The following is a 21,621-nucleotide window of genomic DNA, read 5'->3' on the forward strand; positions in this document are numbered from 1 at the left end:
TGGCCTTGCACTTGTTCCAGAATAAATTAGTTCTACGGTGTGGTCAATATGGGTATAATGGGTATAGTAACAGGGTATATTTTCCATCACAGTACACAAAAAATAGTCCAAGTGATCTTGGACTATTGATCTTGGTTGCAGGATCTCACAATAAAAGACATAATAAGTATGGAGGAAAGAAAACAGGTGAGGGTATTAGTAGCATTTTAAGAGATACAGGGGTTTTTCACAGTGTATGATGGTAAATAGGAATAGATGTTAGAATTATAGGTATCTTATTGTAGGAGTACGGTGTAAAGTGGGAGATTGGACAAATTAGGTGTGTTTCTATTTTCTGACCCACACTCCGGAGCATAAGGTGGCGGTAATGCACTTATAAGCTGGATGCCAACCGCCGTACAACACGAAGAAGAAGAAGAAGAAGAAGGGGGAGACAGACAGAGAGAGAGAGACGCTCGAGCTTAATTAAGCAAGGACTGCTTACATTTAAACTTTTATTTATTTTATCAAGTCCGAAGGCTTTCACTGGGATATTTGCTGTCAAACATATACCGCCTCTGCGGAGGATATCTGGAGTAATGGTCACTGAGAAATAATCTTAAGTATGTACATATATACACACACACAAGGAAAGAGGCTTCTCATCTCTCACATCGCTATCCCTTTAACTGAATTTTTAGGTATCAGCTGATCTCATACCATATAATATCCGGGTTGTTAATGTTAGACTTAGTAAATCCAGATAAAGAAATATCCTTGATATTTTACTCCAATTTCGTACAACGGTCTAAATTCCAAATGCTTTTAAACCATAGGTATAAACCATAGGTATAAACCATAGGTATAAACCATATGGTATAAACCTATAAAATGGCAGCAGAAGCGCTTTCCGCTTGACCAATCCGCGTCGCGTTGCGCTCCGCCTTTGGAGACGACCGTGCGCGTTCACGGCTGGTTGAGCTGTTACGAGCCTTATTCGAGCCACGGAGCGAGGCTAAAGAATTAGAGCGGACATAACCATACATCTTATCTGCTGCTTAAGAAAGAAAGAGAGAGGGCGAAAGGGTAGTACTTCACACCACAACCTTGCCGTTAAGTCTTTCGATCGAGTCATTCCGGTCAACCTGTGATGCATTCCAGCATTTATTTGTGCAAGCTAGCTAGCTAGTGGTTGAGCTAGCGCTACGGTGCCTGAGTCGGAGTAAGTTAACGTTACATTTTCGGACGTATTATTTATAATACACCTGACTGCGTACACCCGAGAGACCTCCAAACAGTTGGTAGTTTTGACCTCAGTAATGTAATGCTGTAGATGTCGTGCGTGTCGCTTCTTTCCCAGCAAGTACGGATTGAATGAAATAACGTTAGCTTGCCTCAGGCAGCGGAACCGAACCAGTTAACAAGGATAACGTTGAATTAAACTACTGCTGACTGATCCACCACCATCTAGCTAATAAAGCACATGCTATCCGCACTAGCCAACCACAGGCACACCGCTGGCTAGATCACCCTTAATAGTAGCGAACGACCGGAATCGTGAAGAAGCTAAATCCTACCAAACGTCAAGTTGGCCATCTTCCACTCCTGTTCAGTGTGACAGGCTGACCAACGTCAGGTCGTTTTTTTCGGATAAGGCCGGAGTGAGGACAGGAACTTGTGAACATGCCGGCTGTGTCGAAAGGAGATGGAATGCGCGGATTAGCGGTTTTCATTTCGGACATTAGAAACTGTAAGTGTTTATATCTTGTATTGCTATTGCAAATGTGTGCATGGTAAAACCAGTACTAATAGTTGATCTTCTACCTATCTGGGGCGTGTTAATCAAGAATGTGTGTATAAATCCAATATAATGCAGTATGTTGCAATCATTATGATCGTCTTACCATAATAAACAAAAACAACTTAACATCAATTGAGAAAATAATAGTTCAGACCACAACCGAAAAGCACTCTTGCCACTGACCTAGCATACTCAATGGCATGAATATAAGGAAATTGGATGCAACCATGGGTTGAGTGTTTACTAACTCTACCAGAAATGCTGAGTTAATGTCAACCAATACAGTTTAAAGAGCCCATTTATCTTCACCAGCACAATAGTCCACCTGTCTAACATATTATCTGAAGTTGTGTATTAAACCTCACCCAATGTTTTGCTCTCTGTGGCTGGTGCTTGGTCTCAGTCATGGTACACTCACAGCTTTAAATCATATTTGGTGTTCGACAAGGTTTTCCTTCAGGTTAGACAAGTTGAGCTGCCTAGTCATGCATTTTGCATTGAATTTTGTGGTATGTGTTGTCTGTGTTGACTTTTGGCAAGTGTTACCACACTTGCAACTGCTTTTGGCCCTGAAACAAAGTGGTCCGCATATGTGTATTTTTTAAATTGTGTTTCTACAAGCCATTTATCTTGGATTTTATTCTGTCACTTTTCAATGCAGTTTGGGTAATAGGTGAGAGGCAGCAATGGCCACCTCTGTGCTACTCAAAGTTTTATTCACCTGAAAAGCTTTGCACATTATTGCCTTGCATGTTTATAAGTTTGATGCAGTATTTAGAGTATTAAAAGTCCCCCTCAAGTAAAAGGTTTTGGTCAGTGCCACTTTGTTTGAATGGTTGCACACAAAATTTAAATATTTGCTTGTTCAGTAATTTTAGATTTTTCAATGAGGGAGGTGTAACAAAGTAAATTTAGACCAATTTTAAAATATTGTTTTATTTTAGTTTTTTAAACAAGGCCATTATCCTCATAATTTTATTTTATACATTGCGTATTAAATCTTTTAAAGGCAGGACAGCAGATATTAGTTTAATAAACATTACAATCAAGCCATAGCACACATTGCACAATAGAATGAAACAAGATAGCACTCCTTAAATAATGGCTGATTTTTCTCATCATGATCTCTGCCTTATTTCTTTGGGGAATTCACGAAAAATTCAAAGAACACTGCTCTGCACTGTTAAAGGAAGTGAAAAGCAAAAATCCTGGATCCATCCCCTTAAACAAGTCTAGGGCTGCAACTATTGGTTATTTTGATAATCAATTAATCTGTTGATCATTCTATTTCATCGATTATTATTTTTGATAAAAATACTTTTACCCTTTCCAGCAGTTTATTAGAAAATAAACTTGCATCAAACAGTTTATTGGAAAATAAACTTAATCTTCTTGTACAATGCTGTTTCTAAATGTATTACAGACATCTGCAATTTAATTATGTTTGGGTATCGTTTCAATTTGGTCGATTCCCATTCTGTTTTTCGATTCCAGTTCTTATCGATTTCCCATTTCGATTCCTGAAAAAGGTTAAAATGTTTTGATAACAAAAATATCTTTACGGGACTGGATCAATAACAGTAGCTGTGCTTCATGTTACACCAGGGCAGAAGTGGTAAGGCATTGTGGTAGACAGGCAACATTACAAAATAAACCCCACACAACTCATCTCAGACATGCTCAATGTCTTTAACCCAACTTGTATTTACTGAGATGGAGGCAATGTTGAAACATTTTGCCCAGAAAATACTGGCTTTTAAATTAACCAAACAACACATAGTCTTATACGTGTATCATTAGTAGAAGAAAATATTCGAATTGCTCCTGTAAATTAATGTTACTTAAATAATTGTCAACTTTAAGATCCCTTGAATGCCATCGAAAATGGTGTTGTTGCCTTCGCGGCTGGCTAGCCCTAGCTCTGCTGGAGGTTCTAGCGAGGTGCTACTAGCGCTAGCTGAAGATGACACACTTGGGCTTGGAGACCGCAGAACATTAAACACTGTACAGTCTTTCAGATCAACGCTGTGCTGCCTTGTCTTTGTCTTTTTTTAAAGTGAAGCCAGACTTCTGACCGTTTAACGCGGCTCATCTTAGCCACGTTAGCAATGCTTGCTAGGTAATTTATTTAACAGAATTGTATCTACAGTGTAATGACAAACCACCCACAAGAAAAGGCAAAGTAATTTGAATCTTACTATGTAATTGCAGATCTCTCTCCCTCTCCTCACTAAATGGGGAAAGGGACAGTCATTTAAGAACATTTTACATTAAAGCCTCAAAGAACTTGTTAGAGCTGAGTTCACATGACACAGCAGCACAACATCACTACGGTATGAACATAAAGTTAACCATCAAAATATTAAGTGAGAGAAGAACTGCTCAAACATGTTTTCTCTTCAGGTTCATACCCTTGTGCTGCTGTGCCAATTTATATCAGTTTTGTACATTTTGCAGCTAACGGTCTTATTTAAAGGCTTAATTGTAAAGTGTTCCCACACTTGTGATGACTTGTCCCCACTGTATTGTTAGCTTTGTTTGTGTCTGCCATTTTTCAAGAGATAAGATTGTGTCATGTGAGCTATAGGTACGGGATTTGCTGTGCTCTGTATTGTAAAAGACCTGAAAAATCACTGAGTTTTGATGTTGAGGTTCACTAAGCTCAACTGCTAATAATCATCAGCAAGTCAGTGTATACAACTTTCCAGATAAAAGTTACAGCTTCTCATTTTTCTGAGCACAGCCGTTGTTAAATATTGAGCGTTGAAAGCAGTGTGTTATATCAGTGACAATATTAAATAAAATATTATATTAAGCCATTTTCATATTTCTGGTTGGGAGGTATATTTTCTGAGGTGGGAATTAACAAAGTACGAATATTTTGTTACTATATTTAAGTAGATTTTTTAGGTATCTATTCTTTTTAGTTTTACTCCAACACTTTAATATCTGAACTTTCTACTCTTTACATTTAACAGACTTGTTACTTTCGTGTCAATGCATTTTAAGGGAATTGTCAGTTTTTTATATTTTGTATTGCCGAATGGCACCTTCCCAACATTATGACAGATTTAAACCTACAAGACAATTAGTTGTTGTGATCCATCATTGCAGATCATGCACAACATACATACCAATGGCTTAAAAGAAGTATCAAGGCTTAAGATCCAATATATGGAGACTCAACTGCGGAAAACATTGGATACATTTCCTTCCAAATTTTAACTTTCTTTTGCTTTCAACTTGATTTTATAATTTATTTCGTAAGAGTGAGTCTCAATTTCCTTTGCAGCCACTTGAAGTGGCCTCCAGAATAGCGTCTGCTGAAGTAATAGGAAACAATGACAATGACAATTTGACTATAATAGTATAGTATAGTATAGTATAGTATAGTATAGTAGCTTTATTTGTCAATTTCTTTACATGTACAGATATACAAAGAAATCAATATCGTTCCCACTCTCCCACGGTGAAACATAAAGTGCAGGGGGCACAACAGATAAGACAACAAGACATTCCTAGTTCTAAGTAAACAGATTCAAGTCAAGTACAGTAAAGTACGTATAGCAGCATAGGTTTTATGTAAAGTAAAGTGTAGACGTACTAAAGTGATAAAAGTGCAAAAGACATATTGTTTGTTTCATAGTCCTGAATGATTTGGGGAGGGGGATGGGGGATTTCAGCAGAGAGAGTTCAGCTTCCTGATAGCTTGGTGAATGAAGCTGTTACTGAGTCTGGTTGTGCAGCACCGGAGGCTCCTGTACCTTCTGCCAGAGGGTAGGAGGCTGAAGAGACTGTGTGCAGGGTGGCTGGTGTCACTAGCAATCCAGGTGGCTTTGCGGATGAGGCGGGTGGTGTAAGTGTCTTGTTTATTATGCGCTGTAGTGCCTTCCTGCTGTTTTCGGTGCAGCTACTGCCCCACACCGTGATGCAGCTGGAGAGGATGGTTTCAATAGTGCCCCGGTAGAAAGTGAGTAGGATGGGTTTGGCAGCTTTAGCTCTCTTGAGCTTCCGGAGGAAGTAGAGTAGTGCTGGGCTTTCTTTGCCAGTGATGCCGAGTTGGTGGCCCAGGAGAGGTCCTCACTGATGTGCACCCCCAGGAATTTGGTGCTGCTCACTCTCTCCACAGCAGCACCATTGATGGTCAGTGGGGGGTGCTCAGTGTGGCTTTTTCTGAAATCAACCACAATCTCCTTTGTTTTGGTGACATTTAGCATGAGGTTGTTGTTCCTGCACCACTTGGTCAAAAGGTTGACCTCCTTCCTGAAGTGGGTCTCGTCATTCTTGGTGATGAGACCCACCAGAGTAGTGTCATCTGCAAACTTCACCATGTGATTGGTGCTGTAGGTTGGTGTGCAGTCGTGAGTCATCAGGGTGAAGAGCAGGGGACTGAGCACACAGCCTTGTGGGGCCCCTGTGCTGATTGTGATGCTGCTTGAGTTGTCGTTGTTGCCGACTCGGACTGCATGTTGCCTTTCACTGAGGAAGTCCAGAATCCAATTGCAAAGGGAGGTGTTGAGCCCCAGCTGGTCCAGTTTGCAGATGAGTTGTTGTGGGATTATTGTGTTAAATGCTGAGCTGAAGTCTATGAAAAGCATTCTCATGTGTGAGTCTGCTTTTTCCAGGTGGGTGAGGGCTGAGTGGAGAGCAGAGGAGATTGCGTCCTCTGTGGAACGTTTTGCCCGGTACGCAAACGTGATAACAAGCACACAGCAGTTACTCACTGTCCGATTCGCTGACCTCAGAAGCCGTATGGGATCCATTTTATTGTCCAAGGATCGTACGTTAGCCATGATGATGGATGGTATGGCTGGGCGAGCTGGGCTAGCTGCTAGCCGAGCTCGGATACCTCTGCGCTTGCCCCTCTTCTGCTTCCTCGCACACCGTTTCCGACGTCTCTTGATCGGGGCTGTAGTCGCAGTCAACCGGTGTAATCACGGGCTGGCGAAGTAATCCGAGCTCCTTGATGGTTGTCTCTGTTTTTGTATCCAACATGGTGTTGATCTTGGTCTTGCAGATGTCTAACAGAGTATACTATACTTGTAATCCGACGCAGACAGACGAGACGAACACGACAAACTTTTTGACAAACACCTATCAACTAAACAAAACACCGCGTTTTTGGAAGCGTGAGTGGTCGCTGCGTCTACACGCGCCGCCATCATTCATTCGCGCCGCCATCATTCATATAATGTTATTTTGGAGACTATGTACCTGGATGTTCTCACTTTCTGACAAGACTGCTGCCATGGGTGCTGCTTAGGCATCTCTTCCTCGTGTTTGTTTTATAGTGTTTAAACAAGTTTTATAGTGTTTAAACAAGTTTGTGCTTCTTCTTCTCTGCATTGAAGTATGAGAACCATACTGTGCAACATTATGTACGAATGCTCTCAACAGTAGAGCGGTAGAAATTGATCAGCTGTTTTTGAGGGAGTTTATTGCGCCTTTTGTTCCTTAGGAACAACAGGTGTTGTTAAGCTTGTGCGGTGTTCACACTGTTATTCCTGAAATCAATTATGAGTTTCGTGTTTTTTTTTGGTTTTGAGGAACAAGACCATGGAATACCATGCACTGTTGAGCTTGGAACCTAATAATTAACAGGAGAATGAAGGAAAGGTACTATGGTGTGTGTGGTCTTCAATAAAGAATGTGTTGAGAGTGGTTGTATTCAAGTGAGGTGTGTAGTAGGAGAGAGATGTTGGAGGAACTCCAAATGTGTTCTCGCGAGCCGTGAGATGGGGAGTTCCATACCTGGCAGTCGAAGACCTCCTCATTTGTCGGCCGGCAAGACACCAAAGACAAAAGCTAGACTGTCTGGTCTTTCAATGATCAGAGTGACCAGCTGGTCCTGCCCCCATTGCACTTGCCTAGTAAAAGAGCTCAAGTTTTTTATAAATCTTTTATATTTATGCCGGGGTTTATTTGCAGCATACTACTCTGATGCATTGGACATCTGGTCCCCTGTCATCGCCATTACTTCCTTGAACTTCTGTTCGTCACTGAAGTGCAATAAATGCTAGGATAGGTTGGGTCAAGAAAGTGCTACCGGTTGGAGCCTTCATTTCTCTTTCAACCATAAATGGTCAATGCAAAGCACCATGAATATTAAAGTGTGCAGCTGACCAATGGTTTTCCACCATGAGTCATGACATGGTCACGGCATCACGCGATGAGAAGAGGAAGCGAAATTCTCACACTGACATTGAGGTGTTTGTTCGTGAGATGGAGGTGAAGAGCATATAAGAAAATACACTGATATTATGATATAATGTGTGAGAGTGAGTACGATAGAACACAGCCTGAAATAGAAAAATATGCAATTCAAAGGTGAAGGCAAAAACTAAGTAAAACTTAGAATGTGATGCAACTTGTTGTATTGTCTGTTCATATTTCAATCATCCAAAACTACAGGATCATATAATTCAGAGAAAGCCGTGATGTCCACAATCTATAGAATTTAACAGAATAATTATTATATGCTTGTGTTTGTACTTGAATGGTCCGGTTCCGACGGTCGATCGGTGTGATACTGGGCTCAGTTCAACACCAAGATCACAGATCTATAGAATCTATACCAGCTGATCAGACATCGCTGAGCCCTCGTTTCCTCCTCATCCTTCCATTCGCATGCATCCATCACGCAGAATCCTGCACCAGTTTTACGGCAGTGTTTATTTATGTAGAGCATCCGGACTGATAACTTCACATTAATGAATCCTCACCTCCACTCTGGGATATAATTTGGAAAGTAAATAGTTTACCTGGTCCCTCACTAGTGGGAGGGGTGGGCGTGGTGGCTCCTACCAGAGGTATGTGGTGGCAAATGGAAGAAGAGATGCATAAATCAGAGTTTTAGATGCCAAGGTGGTATTTCGTGGTTGTGGCAGTTTTGCGGCCGAGTCCTCTTCAGTTTTGACTTTAGGAGGAGGTAGCTAGCAATTTTTCAGTCACGAAGCAACTTTCTGATGCATCGGCTGCTCGATTCGGATTGGCTTGAGCGGTCTGTGTTTTTTTTTTTAATTAAAACATTGCAAGAAGAAAACAAAGATTGGCATCCAAGGACACAGATTTCGGTATGCAGTGATTAATAACATCTAAAAACATTTAATTTAACAATTATTTTATTTTATTGTCACATTGACCCTCCTTTTCCCTTACAGTTTACATGACCCCCCTCGCGACCCCTACTTTTTAAAAGCAGTGGATAGGCCATTCTAAACAAATCAAATTCAGTGATTTATACCTCAATACTGTGATGGGCACAGTCAGGACCTCAGAGTTAAAGTGACTGTTACGATCCGAAGTCATGATCCAACATCATGGAATAATAACTAAAAACATGTGATTATCGGTTTGTGTGTAAATTGGACACACACACTCCGGCAGAGAGAAGTTTCCCCCCAAGATTATGTGTGAGTAATGAGAAAACATCATAGGAGCAGAATCTCTTATTGACCTGTGGAGTAAGCGCCTCATTGCAGTGGCGCTGATTTAAGATAAGATGAAACTTTATTGATCCACACACCGAGGAAATTCAGTTGTTACAGCAGCAGAGAATATTGTAATATTAAAAGGTAATAGAATAAAATAAAAAATTTAAATGTTATTTTTAAAGAGTATGTACATTATATGCACCTTCGCACTGTAGTGGTTTGTATAAAATGTGATAAGTAAAGTGCAGTAGCACAGGAGGATTGTATGAGCAAGTAAAATCGCTTTTTGCATAAGAAAAACTCTTTCATATCGGCCGATATCAAAAAGTTGATCGTGATAATATTTTTTTTCCATATCACCCAGCCCTATTGGGACAACAGGTGGACATCTGTTTGCCAGGACCTATAACTGAATATTGGCATGTAGATGACTTCAGTCAGGGACCCCAAACAGGGTAGATTGGACAAAATATGCCTGTTTTACAAGCTACTGTTCCACAGCGAAAATCGACCCTGTTAGGCTGCTAGGGCATAATGAAAACTCATAATTTTATTACAATAAGTCTTGCAGTATTGAAATATGGTCATGTTAGTTAGCAATTAATGTACAGCAAATCGTTGGAAAATTATAATCTCGGCTCACACCCATATGTGATTTTGGCAATAATTCAGCTTTAATTTTATTTGGACACTGACAAGTCAAAGAATATTTAAGATTCATGTTAAAACTGCAGCAGGTCAGTGAAAAACAGTCAAAAAAATGTACATTGTAGGGGTGGGCGTATAAAATATATTCAATGTATCGCAGCTTTTATCAGGTGCAGTGTATAAAATGACTATAGAGTATAAATTGTCACCTGAATGTTTTGTGAAAGCTACGCTTCTCTCGCGCTCTCTCTTCTCATGCCCCTCTCACAGCAGACTGCAGAACCTTTTTGTATCAGGAGGGAAGAGACTCAGACAGCACGAGAGAGCGAAAGTGAAGAGTCCCAGCGAGTTGTCAAGAGTTCAGAGCTGGTTATTGACAGTTTGTTCATATTCTTTGTGAATGCTGATCAGTTTACAAATGAAGAATGTGAGCGTGTTTTTTTTTTTTTTTTTTTACTTGAAAGCGCTTTGAGTGGTTATCAATACCAGAAAAGCAATATATAAATACCCTTTGAACTGGGACTTATTATGTGTCTCAGCACACTTGCATTAAGTTGGCGGATTTTGTGGCAGTGCTGTGAAGCTATTATAAAATTGACTAGACAAAAACACAAGATTTTTTCCCACAATATATCAAAGATAAGAAAAAGTTTTCTTTCCTGTGAAGAGATGGTGACCCCTCTGATTCTTGAACTCAAAAGTTTGACAGAGACAGATCCAACATTTTCATATTTTAAACACTGACATTTTGCTACTCTTTTTTCCCTTGTTAGGTAAGAGCAAAGAAGCAGAGATCAAGCGGATCAATAAAGAGCTGGCCAACATACGCTCCAAGTTTAAAGGTGATAAGGCTCTGGACGGCTACAGCAAGAAGAAATATGTCTGCAAGCTGCTCTTCATCTTCCTGCTTGGCCATGACATTGACTTCGGACACATGGAGGCAGTCAACCTGCTGAGCTCCAACAAGTACACAGAGAAACAGATAGTAAGTTGGCCACTGTTTGTCTTGTTTGTAACAGTTTTGGAGTTTGTTCAATAAAGGTCAGTGAAAGCTTTCCGATGTTCTAAAAAAATACACATTAAAAATCTCTGATTTAGTGCAGGCAGATGTTTCAGTCTGAAGACCTTTGCAGATTAACAGCTATATGAATACCAGGCAAGAAAAAGCAAATATTTTCAAGTGAAATTCGACACCCCTGAATAGTCACATTAACTGCTCTCTACAAATATTATAGGGGTCAAAAAAATTGCACCTCATGAAAAGAAAGGTGGAATCTTCATGAAGTGATGGTGATCCGGTCCTTTTTACTTTACCTAAAAAAATTCGAAATACCTTACCAACGATACCAAATCCACTTAAGGGTGTATTTTATGATGTCCAAAGGACAGTTTGAAGATCTGCTGACACCAAGATAATAGTTTTTAATTGACTATTTACAGTAATTCAATAAAAAATTTGCATATTTGGTTCATTAATTTTCTTAATAGGAGTTGGTTTACCTGAATCACCTATTGAGGAAAATGAATGAACCAAATATGCAAATTTGTTATTGAAGTACTGTAAATAGTCCTTGGTTCAAGTAGGCTATGTAATATTCTTCAAAAGCAGGGCTCCAGACTAACTTTTAACATTGGTTGCACCGGTGCAATGTGTTGGGACCTGGTATTTGTGACCTACAGTTTCGGCCTACATGAGTTGTCAAAAGCCTAAAGGCCAGCGCATGCTTCTGCAACTGCATCTGCGGCTTTTCACGCAGTTGTGTCGACGTGTTGCAAAGCAATTCACCGCCAGAACACTAGGCGGAGTAACGTTTTTTGTCGAAGATATGTGGCAGTCGTCGTCGGCTGTTTATTTACATCGCCACTGCTGCTCCTCATAGCCTTTTTCTGGTTGACAAATCCGCCAGTCAATGACGAGTTATACAAGTGGTCATACTTTCGGATCACTTCTGCCAAACGCTCTTCTATTTGGTCCATATTTGTTGTTCTAAATCTTCCGTGGTTTCTGCCAATATTATGGGGCATGACTCCGGAAAGGATGTAGTTAGCAGACCAATCACAGCCTTGCGGGCTGCGTGAGGCTTGCGTAGCTTTGTCGTATAGTCAGAAAAAAATTGGGCGACGTACGCAAGCATGTAAGAAGGGGTACGCAAGCACGCAAGGGGCTCTTGCGCTTGCGTGTCCCTGAAAATGCAGAAGCATGCTCTGGCCTTTAGTCGCTTTGAATAAAAGCGTCAGCTAAATGTAATGTAATGTACTATGGCCCACTGTATTGCACTTTTCAGTTTAGACACTAGGTGGCACCAAACTCACCCCTGACCTGCCAGTTGTCCCTCAGAACGCCACCACGCCCCCCCGCCCTGAGTGACGCGATTGAGGCGCACTGTCAACAGTCCGCTCCAGGGCAGGGGGGCGTGGCGGTGTGAGTGGATACATTCTCCGCTAAATGTGCTGCAGTCAGCTCTATAAGTATTGTGAACTATGGAGTCATCATGGTGGTCAACTGGTGCACATTAAACAACATATTTGCTGTTACTTATATATTTGTCATAGGCCACTATTGGCCAATACTTTTGGCGGGCCTTAAAAAAACATTCATGAATGCAATGTTTTAGGGCTGCTCAATTAACCAAGATGGCGCCGTACTAACAGCAGCCTGTCGTAGCAGCTCCTGGTACTACTGTTGGTTTATTGTGTTTTTATTAGGTTTGCTGTTTGTTTTTTATATTTATTTTTGCACTGCTCTAAGCATCGTCGTACCGCACAAGGACGAGGTGCTTTTACTACTGATTTTTACACTTTTTACAACTTTTAACTGCACTTCGGTCTCTTCGGATAACTGGGAGCATGCCTGCTACACACGCCGGCTTTGGCCGGCTGATGGCCCTGAGGCACACAGCCCTCTTGGCCGGAGAGAGACCCATCATCCCGGAAGAGTTAAAGAGGAGACGGCGAGGCTGCAGAGCGGGGATTAAACTGAGGATGGAGAAGAGGAAGTTTAAGCCCTTCATCCCTGCAGTCATCACTGGAAACGTGAGATCGCTGGCAAATAAAGTGGACGAACTGGAAGCGCTCATCAGGACGCAGCGGGAGTACAGGGAGTCCAGTGTTGTGTGTCTCACGGAAACGTGGCTGCACGAGCAGATACCGGACTCCAACGTCACCATTCCCGGCTTCCAGACGGTCCGAGCCGACAGAGACACCACCGCGACCGGCAAGAAGAAAGGAGGGGGTCTTGCCGTGCTCGTGAACAACAGGTGGTGTCACCCCGGGCACGTCACGGTTAAACAGCGTGTCTGCAGCCCGGACGTCGAGCTCGTTGCTGTCGAACTTCGTCCGTATTATTTGCCGAGGGAGGTACCAGTGTTTTCGCCATCACTGTTTACATTCCTCCATCCGGGAACGCGGAAGCAGCGTGTGACGTCATCCACACTGTGACTGCAGGATTACAGACACAACACCCCGGGGCCTTCATCTTCATCACAGGTGACTTCAATCATGCCTCCCTCTCATCCACACTCCCAACCTTCTTCCAGTTTGTATAATGTGCAACACGTGAAAATAAGACTTTGGACCTGCTGTATGCAAATGTGAAGGATGCATACAGCTGCACTGCCTTGCCACCACTGGGCAAGTCAGACCACAACCTAGTCCTGCTCTTACCATACAAGCCTGTGGTTCAGCAGCACCCAGTCACAGTGAGGACAGTGAGGAAATGGTCTCCTGAGGCCATGGAAACACTGCGTGGAGCGCTGGAGACCACAGACTGGGATGCTCTGTATGAGCCACATGGTGAGGACATTGATGGCATGACTGACTGTGTCTCTGAGTACATTGGGTTCTGCATAGACAACACCATCCCCGCTAAAGAGGTTCGCTGTTACCCAAATAACAAGCCATGGGTAACAAGCGACCTGAAGGCCCTTCTGAACGAGAAGAAGAGGGCCTTTAGATCACGGGACAGTGCAGAACTCAAGCGAGTACAAAGGGAGCTCAAGCACAGCATCAGGGAGAGCAAGGACAACTTCAGGAGAAAACTGGAGCACAAACTGGAGGACAACAACACCAGGGACGTCTGGAGTGGGATGAAGGAGATCACCGGCTTCCAGAGGAGAGGTGGGGGAGCAGCGGGGGATGAACAACGTGCGAACGAGCTGAACACGTTCTTCAATAGGTTCAACTCCAACACCCCCACCCCCAGCGGACCCTCCACTGCCTCCTCTGCTTCTCCGAACAACAACCCCCCAACTCCCCCCATCACCCCCTGCCCCCCGTCACCACAGACCTTCCCACACCTCCCACCCCCAGGACATCCTCACATCACCCACAGCCCCCCACCACGTACTGCAACACACACCTCTCTGCACCCCCCTCATCACCTCCACCCTCAAACCCACCACTGACTTCCCTCACCCCCCAGTCTGGACTCCACTTCACAGCCAGCCAGGTGAGGAGAGAGCTGGAGAAGCTCAAACTGAGAAAATCTGCAGGACCTGATCGCATCAGCCCTCGTGTGCTGAAGGGATGCTCCAGCCAGCTCTGTGGAGTTCTCCAGCACCTCTTCAACCTGAGTCTACAACTTCAGAGAGTGCCAGTGCTCTGGAAAACATCCTGCCTAGTCCCAGTGCCCAAAAAAGGACGTCCTGCTGCACTGGAGGACTACAGGCCGGTGGCACTGACCTCTCACATCATGAAGGTCATGGAGAGACTGGTCCTGGCACACCTCAGGCCGCTGGTGTTCCCATCACAAGACCCCCTGCAGTTTGCATATCAGCCCCATGTTGGGGTTGATGATGCAATCATCTACCTGCTGCAGAAGGCTTATTCCTCCCTGGACAGACCCAACACCTCAGTCCGGATCATGTTCTTCGACTTCTCCAGCGCCTTCAACATCATCCAGCCCAGACTGCTGAAGGCTAAACTGGAGGGCATGCAGGTGAGTGCTCCCCTCATCACTTGGGTCGATGACTATCTGACGGGCAGACCGCAGTTTGTGAGATTACAGAACTGTGTGTCTGATCGTCTGATCAGTAACATTGGGGCCCCCCAGGGAACTGTACTGTACTTCCTCTTCACCACGTACACTGCTGACTTTAAGCACTGCACTGAGTCGTGTCATCTGCAGAAGTTCTCTGATGACACGGCCATTGTGGGGTGTGTTGAGGGCGGGGGGGAGATGGTGGTGGACTTCAGGAGGAACAAGCCCCTGCCCTCTCCTGTCTGCATCGGTGGGACAGATGTGGAGGTGGTGTCGGCATACAAATACCTGGGTGTCACACTGGACAATAAACTGGACTGGTCCACCAACACACAGGCCGTCTACAAGAAGGGCCTGAGCCGGCTTTACTTCCTGAGGAGGCTCAGGTCCTTCAATGTCTGCAACAAGATGCTGCAGATGTTCTATCAGTCTGTTGTGGCGAGCACCATCTTCTTTGCTGTGGTGTCCTGGGGTGCGGGCATCAAGGCAAAGGACGCCAACAGACTGAGAAAACTAATAAGGAAAGCAGAGTCTGTGGTTGGCTCTAAAGGCCGGCGCATGCTTCTGCGTTTTCACGGGAACGGAGACGCAAGAGCCCTTCCGGGCCCCTCACGGCCCTTCCTACGTCCTTACGTGCGTCGGCCAATTTTTCTAACTAGACGGCAAAGCCCCGCAAGCGTCACCCGGCCGCGAGGGCTGTGATTGGTCTGCTGACTACATCATTTCCGGAGTTGCATTTCCGGTTCATGCCCGGAAACCACGGAAGATTTAGAAGAACGAATATGGACCAAATAGAAGAGCACTTGGCAGAAGAGATCCGACACTATGTCCACTAGTAGAACCCGTCACTAACCGGCGGATTTTTCCGCCAGAAAAAGGCTCTGCGGAGCCGCCGTGGCGATGTAAATAAATCGCTCTTCTTCGTGCAACACACGAAGAAGAGCCGACTTCGACAAAAAACATTACTGCGCCTAGTGTTCTGGCCGTAAGCTTGTCACCCTGGAGGAGGTGGTGGAGGACAGGATGCTGGCAAAACTGCTGGCAATCATGGACAATCCCTCTCACCCCCTCTACAAAACCCTGGACAAGCTAAGGAGCAGCTTCAGCCACAGACTCATTCAACCCCGCTGCTCTAAGGCAGGGGTTCCCAAACTTTTCAGCCTGCGACCCCCAAAATAACGGTGCCAGAGACTGGGGACCCCCAACGACACTGGAGGTGGTTTATAATGTTGCGCACAGCCACGCACATGCACTGTGCGTGCGTGCGTTCGTGAGTGCGTGCTTGTGCATGTCTGCTCAGGTAGACTCTCCTTCTCCGCTAGCCTGTCCTGTTCCTGTGGCCTCCTCGATTTGGTTGGTATTAACAAACGTTTTATTGTGACTGTCAATAATTTTCAGCTGCTTTCCAAAAGAGTTTTGGCCAGCTACCGTGTGACTGGTGCTGCTGTAAATTGAACTGGCGCTAACCTGTGTCATAAGATAAAAAAAGGAAATGTTTTTTTTTGTGGAGGAAAAAAGGGGAAAAAAAGAAAAAAACTGATGGGAAATGTGTAAGCTATTTTATTTAGTGACGTCGAACAGAAATGACGTCGTACGGAAATGACGACATACGGAAATGATGTTGTTCGCGGACCAATCACAGCCAAGAGATGTCCGCGGGCTCTCCGACACAACACGGAGAAGTTAGAAAAATCAGACCTGTACGAAAAGCTGTCCGAAGCACTCGGAGAGGGCGTTTCACGACGGATAGGGCGGTCTTATCTATCCGTTTTACAAAATACGCTCAAGCATAAATTGGCCTTAAGGCTGAGGCCTTATTCAATACAACAACTAAACGCTCGGATACAATTGCATCGTTTTTTCAAATATCAACTCATATTTATATATTATACAAATTTTTTTTTTTTTTTTATAAAAAAAATTAATAATATAGTATTTTCTTTTTGGAATGCATTTCGCGACCCCGCCTCTGTGTCTCGCGACCCCCACTTTGGGAACCCCTGCTCTAAGGAACGATACAGGAAATCGTTCCTCCCAACCGCAATAAGACTGTACTACTCATCTACCTCTGTCAGAGCCACCATCACAGAACTGCACTAAACCTGTCTCCTGCACTGTGTACCCTGTACAACACTCCGCTCCATATACACTTACTTCACATCATATGTGATATGTGTTCATATAAACCATATTGATATTATATATCATTTTATACAATAATATTGTCTTTTGCACACTCTGTCTACATATTCTTAGACTCATAGTATATTATATTACCTATTGTATAGTCAAATACTTATATTCATATTCATACCTCTACTATATATCATATCATACTCTCTGTATATTCTTGTTTACATAAGTCTATATACACATATTTATACATGTGTACATGTTATAATTACTATTATTATATCACCATTACTATTATTATTATTATATATACTGTTGCTGCCATTATTACCATATACTGCTTTTATATTGGTACAATTACTATTATATATAAATATATATTATGTTATATTATATACTATATATACTGTACTATTCTTATATACTGTCTAACAATACCATTACCATCATATCATCAGTACTTTTACCATCATCTTGCCACTGCACCTTATCTACCTATTTTATTGTATTTTATCTTGTGCTTCTGTTTTTTTATTCTTTCTACCTCAATATTTTAAATTTTATTCTATTGTATTGTATTTTATTGTATTCAAATATACCGGCTGCTATGACAACTTAATTTCCCTTCGGGGATGAATAAAGTACTCTATCTATCTATCTATCTATCTATCTAATCGAAATATAATCGTGATTACGATTATTGGGTCAAACGATCTCCAAACTACTATAATCGAGTTGAAACGATTATTTGGCATTTTTTTCTAAATAGACGCGCATGCGCAATTCAGTCCCTCCCCTAAAGCATTCAACGCGGCCCCGCTGACTGGCACTCACTCTCAAGCAGCTGTGAAGAGAAGGAGGCGAGTTGTGTGTGTGGGGACCAGAGGTATTTAAAAAACAGTGCAAGTAGAAAATGGCAGAGGGAGGGCAGGCCCGTCTGATCGACAAAAAGTGTAGAAAAAGTTATGTTGTATGGGATCGCAACATAAGCAGCAGCACCACACAGTGTAGCGGCCGCGCCGCGCAGCGTCCATTCTCCAGCGCTCAGCCGCCCGGCTGTTCACTCCGGACCCGCGCGGGTCAGCTCGCGATTCTCCGCTTGTTGTTGTATGGAACCTGTTCAATGTCAGGGTTCGGGGGTAAATGATGATGGTCCTCATAGCCCCACCCACCCCTCTCTTTCTCTCTCTCTCTGTGTGCTTGTAGTGGGGGGGCAGATGGGGACATTTAATATTGAGAGGAAATTTCAAAGTTCTCAGTTACAAAGTGTTTTTATGGAGAGTGTTAATGTTGTCATCATTAAGGGTTTGAATAACCAGGCACCGATATCCTGCATGATTTCACGGAAGAATAAGACAAGCAGCCGTAATCGGTGTTTACCGGAACCGGAAGTGACACATATTAATAATCGTTTGAATAATCGTGATTTCGTTTTTGTCCAAAATAATCGTGATTATGATTTTTTCCATAATCGAGCAGCCCTACAATGTTTATCACAGACCTGTTGGATCAAGCTGAATTAGTTGAGCTATAGGGTACCTAATCAAATGTACACTATCATCATCAGGAACATTTGTTATGACACACCAATGTACAGTGTATTTTGTTTTTGTTTGTATTTTAGGACCTCGTTAGTCTTTCATCATTTTCATTATTTCAGGGCTACCTGTTCATCTCAGTGCTGGTAAACAGCAACAGTGAGCTGATCCGTTTGATTAACAACGCCATCAAGAATGACCTGTCCAGTCGCAACCCCACCTTTATGTGCCTGGCGCTTCACTGTATCGCAAACGTTGGGAGCCGTGAGATGGCTGAAGCCTTTGCAAGTGAGATCCCTCGCATCCTGGTTGCTGGGTAAGTCTCACTTTTTCTTATGTGTTAAATGATGAATAAAAATATAGGTTTACATCAGGTCACTTACTGTCACTGTGCCTTAACTGCTGATATGTGACTGTGATGCACTGCAGTGACACAATGGACAGTGTGAAACAGTCCGCTGCCCTGTGTCTTCTGCGGCTTTACAAGACTTCCCCTGACTTGGTGCTGATGGGTGAGTGGACGTCGCGTGTGGTGCACCTGCTCAACGATCAACACATGGTGAGAGCACAGTTCACACCTCTAGATACAGGACATTTTTGTTTGTCAGCAGGCAATAACTACTGAACGAAAACGTGGTGGAAGGATGATACATGAGATTTAAAAAGAATCGTTTCGATTTTGGGGCAGTGGTACATCCCTGAATATCCATGTGCGTATCCTACTAACTAACAAACAAACAAAAGCTGATGAAAATATAACCTTGTGGCGGAGGTCATTGTGTTGGATCAAAAAACTTTGTCAAGACAGATATACAAACCAAAGTCGACATTTTTTTAAGAAAGGTTTGTGTTGTGGAGGTGAAAGGGAGTTAAACAGCACACATATTTTCTCATAAAACAGGAATAGTAATAAAGTTATCAAATCAATATGGTCAAAACCAGTGGTGGAATGTAACGAAGTATTTTTACTTCGTTACTGTACTTAAGTAAATTTTTACGTATCTGTACTTTACTTAAGTAAAAATAATAGTGCATACTTTTTACTTTTACTCCGTTACATTTTGCAGCTATTATCTATACTTTTACTCCGCTACATTTCTACAATATGTGTCGTTACTCGTTACATTTTATGAACACAGTTTCGCCAAAATGTTGCTGTGACGGAGCGGCTCCGCCAGCGCTCCACACACGCACACACAGTCACACGCAGCCACACACACGCCAACAAACATTTCCACTCTTCCTGTTAAAGTTCGTAGTTGATCACTATCTAACCATCAGCTACTCTGTTTAGCGCTGGGCCGACGGAGGGTGCCCACTCGTCAGCTCCGCATCTGGGTGACACACACACACACACATACGCATCTGGGTGACACACACATACGCATCTGGGTGACACACACACACACACATACGCACACACACACACAGTCACACACAGTGGCCGGTCAGCAGCCGTCCGGACCACTCCGTGAAGAAGGAGGAGGAGACGTTTCTTTAGTTTTAACGCCGCCACTTTATTTATTGACTGTCCACCGGAGCAACACTGTCATCACCTCCAGGTGCTCGTTCACTTCTCGTATTCACACACTTCTTGCGCAAGTTACCCAGGTGCACTACGTCACTCTCTGGGCCCGTTCCTTAAAGGGGCAGGCCATACCTGCAACAGCGCGTTTGGCAGCAGCACTACAACCTTGCCTGTTTTGCTGAAAAAACATTCAGCTGCTTATAATTATTACTAGTAGTGACATCTGTAGAGGCATGAGTATTACCAATAACTATATCTGCATTCTTTATCAAAATGGCACAGCCTAGACATTGAGAGACAACCCATTTCGTAAGTAGGCTACTTTTACTTTTAATACTTAAAGTAAATTTAAAAGCAAGTACTTTTTACTTTTACTTAAGTAGGATTGTTGATGTAGTACTTTTACTTTTACTTAAGTATATATTTTTCTGTGTACTTTTACTTAAGAACTAAACTTCAGTTCTTCCTCCACCACTGGTTAAAACCAATGTAAGACATTACAGGGAGTATTTTTTTATGAAGTTGCACTATTGTTGCCGGTGGAAATCTTGCCTTTTGGCACCAAAATTTCCTGAAGTACACTATACAGCTTTGTGCTGTATATTTATGTGTTATGAATCTTACATAATTTTCCTTTTAGATTAAATAGTTAATCTATCAAAGTCTCTTTTGGATAAGCTAACACATTTTCACTTGGTTGATGATCGAGAAGGTAACTGCAGGACGGGTCACTACTGGGCCGTGATGAATCAGTGAATTTATTAATCTTCTGCAATGTGTCTGTGTCTCTGTGGTTTAGGGTGTGGTGACAGCCGCCATCTCTCTCATAACTTGTCTGAGCCAGAAGAATCCAGATGAGTTCAAGACTTGTGTTTCCCTGGCTGTTTCCCGACTCAGCAGGGTGAGTATGTGTGCACATGAGAATACTTTCTGTGATTTTGTGAATAAATTTAGCTATGAAACCATCTTTGTGAGGACATTGTTAGAATTGGTTGGGGTTAGGTATTTTTTGTGATGGTTGGGGTGGATAGGGCTTGATATAATATAAAATACAACAGCCCTATGAGTGATTATAAAAGTAAAAGTCAAATCTTAGATTAGGTTAGTTTATTATGTCAAGTGCCAATGCTGTGCCTTGTGTATCTCATGTGACTATGGTGTCTCCTCTCTGGAGTAAACACTTGAAAAATGGTGGACAACAGAAGGGGAATACAAACTATAGAATGCGTATTTGATCATTTATATCATATAAAATGTCATCAATATTGTTTGTGATACGCTTGCGTCATGCGCAAAAAATAGACTCGACGCCGAAACAATCGCTGCACGACGCGAGGCAGTTTTGGCGCAGCGCTGCACTTCAGCCTCCGGTGGGGTCGGCACAAGGGATTAACATGGGAGTGGATGGAAGCCAGCTGTTATTTAAGGCTTGACGCTGAGCTTACGCGACACTTACGCGTCCGGTGTGAACCCGGCGTTAGAGTCTTCTTTAACATGCTTTCTCCAGGTTTACAGACTGGTCATAAAAACTGCATACCACATGACGTTGTGCTGCTGTACCATGTGAAATCAGCTTTGCACAG

At 42.9% G+C, this 21,621-nt stretch overlaps 1 protein-coding gene across 2 annotated transcripts in view; it reads left to right on the forward strand.

Annotated features, from left to right (window-relative positions):
- The first annotated feature begins 954 nt into the window (after positions 1-954).
- The window catches only part of ap2a1 (adaptor related protein complex 2 subunit alpha 1), a 54,807-nt gene continuing 34,140 nt past the window's right edge, over positions 955-21,621 (forward strand). For both annotated transcript variants that reach the window (XM_061089442.1, XM_061089443.1), the window contains exons 1-5: positions 955-1,729; positions 10,635-10,846; positions 18,633-18,826; positions 18,940-19,069; positions 20,838-20,939. In XM_061089442.1, coding sequence (XP_060945425.1) covers positions 1,663-1,729; positions 10,635-10,846; positions 18,633-18,826; positions 18,940-19,069; positions 20,838-20,939 — 705 coding nt within the window. In that variant the 5' untranslated portion in view covers positions 955-1,662. The remainder of the gene's footprint in view (positions 1,730-10,634; positions 10,847-18,632; positions 18,827-18,939; positions 19,070-20,837; positions 20,940-21,621) is intronic.

The sequence above is a fragment of the Limanda limanda genome, chromosome 17 (assembly GCF_963576545.1).
Source record: "Limanda limanda chromosome 17, fLimLim1.1, whole genome shotgun sequence".
Taxonomy (NCBI): Eukaryota; Metazoa; Chordata; class Actinopteri; order Pleuronectiformes; family Pleuronectidae; genus Limanda; species Limanda limanda.